This window comes from Convolutriloba macropyga, chromosome 1 (genome assembly GCF_964194025.1).
Source record: "Convolutriloba macropyga chromosome 1, txConMacr16.3, whole genome shotgun sequence".
NCBI classification, from domain to species: Eukaryota; Metazoa; Xenacoelomorpha; order Acoela; family Convolutidae; genus Convolutriloba; species Convolutriloba macropyga.
The window spans coordinates 63,757,437-63,761,668 of NC_134468.1; the positions used below are offsets into that span (position 1 = coordinate 63,757,437).

A 4,232-nucleotide genomic window follows, 5' to 3' on the forward strand; every position below is an offset into this window, starting at 1 on the left:
CAGTGGTTTAAATATAACTACATAATTAGTATCTTAAATGGTTTTGACTGTGCTTCTTCAATCCATCTTGTCTCTTGTTCACTTTATTAGTTTTCACAATGACTTCAGTTGCTTTTCAAGAGGGAGATGTAAGTTAGAAAATACAAAACAAAGAGCCCAAAAGATTCCGTTTTAGTACAAAAGCACTTGTATCTTGATCGCGTACGTTTTTCATATTCTATTCTCAACCAAATATCAGAAGGTACAAGTTAAGATTTCTGAGATCACAAAAATAGCCTATATAAAATTGGATTTTTTTCTGATGACTTTCGAAAGCCATACCTACTCATTGGTCAAAAACACCAACTGAAAACGAACGCCTCGAAGTAACAAATTTCCCAAGCTATCAAATGTACTCAAGTATGTGGTTGAATGTGATGAAACCAAGAAAAATGAACAAACAGCGAGCTGCACTATTTCAAATTGGCCTGGAATCATTGAAGAATTTTCCACACTCATTATTGGATAACTGATGCGATGTTTGTTGTTTATATAAAATTTTTTTGCCAAAAAGTTTAGTCGGACGACTAGATCCTCAAAGATATGTCTCAACTTAGAAAAAGCTGAGTAGTTTTTTTAAAAATTTGATTGCAAATGTAATTTAGAATTTTGAAGAACACATTAAAACTTCACGAAATTCAGGTGAATAGACAATTTATTGAATGTGGCAATGTAAAACAATTATTAAAGGGTAGAACAACTTTTGTGAAACGAGTTTTGGAAATTTAAGAAAAACTTTTTAGAAAACATAAAAAGTGGCAAAAAGGTCTCCCGAAACTGTTAGTGATTAAAGAACTCACAAATAGTTTATGAAGTGTTTTCTGTACAGATAACTTCTGAAAATCTAACTGCAGTTTGAAAACAGCTGCTACCAATAACAGTAGAAAAAACGATAAAAAATTTAAAACGATAAAAATTTTAAATTACGTGAAAAAAGTAACGTTAATAAAAGTTTATAGAGCGTACGCAGTTTCAATGATTTTTACTCTGCCAGGAAGAGCCGCTGAGACCTTTACTATGCCAGAAAGAGTGGCCTTTTTAGAGCTCAAAAACTGAAGAAATTCTGCTTCAGAAAAACTTTTCAGAAATTGCTTTGGTTAAAATGAATGCTTAGATGTTATTCAAAATCCTTTGTCGTAATTTTTTAAAATCAGGAAATTATGTCTTACATTAATTTTGTTACCCGCTTCAAATTACAAAAATCAGGTCTAATTCTTTTGATAAGAACAATTGCTGGTTTTCATTATACGAAAAACTCAATCGAAAAAAAAGCAAGACGAAACCCCAAAAAGTGGAACAACTACCTAACAGACTATCAATTGCGCACCAATTGAGACTGCTGCGAATTAATTGTTCCCAACAAAAACCATCGAAGAACTTTACGTGGTCATAAATGAAAACGTTCATCCGAATATCCAGTTTTCTTGTCTATAATCTCTCTGAACTGTACATTTTTTCAATCAAAGACTTCTGATAAAAACTATTCAAAACAACTTATTTTGAGAGAAAAAAAAGAAATTTTGGTAATCAAAATCAAACTTGGGCTAATTTCACCAAAAAATTGAAGAGCTGCGCGACGTTGAGATATATATGCCGTGAATTGATCACAGTAACAGCTGGCAGATAATTATTGGTAACAGCTCCTTTTCGAAATCTCACGTCATCTCGATTGCTAGCCATTTGAGGTTCAACAAGCAGGTTTTACCAATCACGAGTGGTTTGCTTAGATCTCATGGGAACAAAGACCAAAAAGTAGAAAAATTGTACTCCAGCTTAGAGTTTTCAAAATCAATCAGAGTTGAGTAGTTTCAACAAAATATAAAATTAATGGACTCTTAGGCCAATCTCTCAAAGTATACAAGAGACACAAAATAGATACAAATTTTTGAAAAAACATCTTATCTTTTTTTAGTTAAAAACTTGAACTAAAAGAGCAAAAATAAATGTTTCTGTGCTCGAACAGTTTTTTTTTCGGTGGACTGAACACTGCCTGATACGGAATTATTTTATGAAACTTGATTATTTTAACCAGATTTGTTCTTTTTTCTTATTTTTTCATTTGCGTTTTCCAATTTTGATCGAAAAGCATCAGCGTATAAACAACAGACTTTGGAGAAGGCGCAAGGTAATACAGTGTGGTGACTTGGTAAAAACATTAATTTTTTTCAAGGAACTCCCATAACTTTGCTGTGGAGCGCTATAAGGCTGTATGCTGATCTGACATGCCTTCAAAGAAGACAAAAATTTACTGAAAAAATTGGTCGGGCATTTAGATTCATCTTTTCTATTTCAGATTTATATTTTTTTTTCAAAAGAGTTGGAACAAAATGGATTTTGGAAAAAAATCTCTTTTTCTCAGTTGGAAGAATTAATATTTTTCGGAAGCCAGAATTATCACGACTTGATGAAAAAGCAAATTGTCCGGAACAATTATTGACATGCAACGAAAATGTGAGATAAGGGCTCAATTTCTATGTCAATAACGTTTTTTTTTTTAAATCTTGACATTACTCTTTATTGTAAACTTCCAAAGGCAAAAAGCTACAAAACGATACCACGTAAGTTCTGAGATCCGCTAAAAATAACAAAAAAATTTTCTTGACAAAAAAGTGGGGTTAGCATAAATTTCTCTTCTTCAAAAATAAGGGACCACAAGAACGTGCTCATTCATGAAGAATGGTACAAAGACATTTAATTTATGATTTACCAGCCACAGTAAAATCAAGATGACGACAGTTTACATTTCTAGTTTGTTACACGCGATTATCCTAGTGCGGTATAAATGAATTCTGGAAACGTTAATGGTATTCATGGAAAAATTTGAAAAATCTGTTACAGAGAACAATCGCCGCATGAGTGGTTACGACAAGTTTAGTTCGTGAACACAGTTTGACAGCCTAGACGAAAAGTAATTTCTATGGACGTCAGTAGCCAGACTAGCAGTATCAGCGGAGTCTTTCTCAAATACAGCCCACCCAAGCAAGTCAAGGAGTCTCATCGACATCATACAGCGAGTGTTAAAAGAGCAGCTAGTGGTCATTTGCATCACCACGGCCCAGGACCCTCTGAGAAGTAAGCGCATTAAAAATATTGTTCAGACCAGGAAAAAGTTTACATATATCTCTTCATCATAACAACACGTTACCTTTAATTGCTCCCAGTTATCAACCAAATAAACCAGAAATATAGCAGTTAGCATTTATTGTTCAAAAAAGTAGGATAAAAATGAGTTAATTATGTAAGCAGCTTCGCACACGGTTGGGTTGGTCAGCAGGAATAGATTTCGACAAAAATATAAGTACCTATAATGTTTTGATATAATATTTAATAGCATATAAAAACCAAATTGTTAATTTTGATTTCATTGGAATTTTGAATAAAGTGTCTTGAAATGAGCCATTGAAGATATAAATGAGCACCACATGAAACTCATTAAAAAAATTATTAATTTTCCTTCAAATTTTTTCGGTGTGCTCAACCCTCTCAATGAGAAATCTCATGGTCATGTGCAGCTCCTCTAAACTTCGTCAATACAATACATCCCTAGGTACGGTTTTCTTGGAAACCCGTCATAATCTTCCTAGATACCATGCAGAAACCATTGCAGTGGCCTAACTTATCTACGAGTAATTTCAATTTCATCTTTCATCTTAGAGGTCAGATGCTTATATTATTTCGAGAATTCTTAAAGACAAACAATTCTCCACGAATGTCTACCAAATAAGCCAGAAATTTGTCAGATAGCTTTATAATACAATAAATTAAACAATTATTGAACAAATAAAATATAATAAATTAAAAATTCCAATTCACATTAATTCTAAGAGCAAAGATAACAACAATACATAAGCAATAACATGCAACCTAGGACTAGTAACAGATGTTTACCCTTCTAGACTGGCCCTTCTGAAATAAGATTAACTTCAAGAGCTAAAAAAATTTTTTTCATTCGACTTATAAGAAAAGTAGTTAGGTCGTAAGATTAAATTCAAGGCAATCAACTACTAGAAGTAAAAACAAAACAGCGCACAACATATGTTCATTTAAGTCGTTAGGTTTTTTAACCAATTGGCTATTCGTCCAATTTAAGCTTGTGAAAATTGCACCTTCATTACAAAAAATTTCTTATCATACCCGCCCAAATGGTTTTCTCAGGAACAGATTAATGCGAGTATCAAATTTAGCGCTTTCCG

The 4,232-nt window shown here is 32.8% G+C and overlaps 2 protein-coding genes across 4 annotated transcripts in view; one reads left to right on the forward strand and one right to left on the reverse strand.

Moving 5' to 3' along the window:
* LOC142341528 (33 kDa inner dynein arm light chain, axonemal-like) overlaps positions 1-4,232 on the forward strand; it is a 110,884-nt gene that overhangs the window by 34,949 nt on the left and 71,703 nt on the right. For both annotated transcript variants that reach the window (XM_075392530.1, XM_075392539.1), the window contains exon 2: positions 2,878-3,111. In XM_075392530.1, coding sequence (XP_075248645.1) covers positions 2,957-3,111 — 155 coding nt within the window. In that variant the 5' untranslated portion in view covers positions 2,878-2,956. The remainder of the gene's footprint in view (positions 1-2,877; positions 3,112-4,232) is intronic.
* The window catches only part of LOC142341517 (protein O-mannosyl-transferase TMTC4-like), a 114,754-nt gene that overhangs the window by 10,198 nt on the left and 100,324 nt on the right, over positions 1-4,232 (reverse strand). The gene's annotated exons all lie outside the window — the stretch shown is intronic.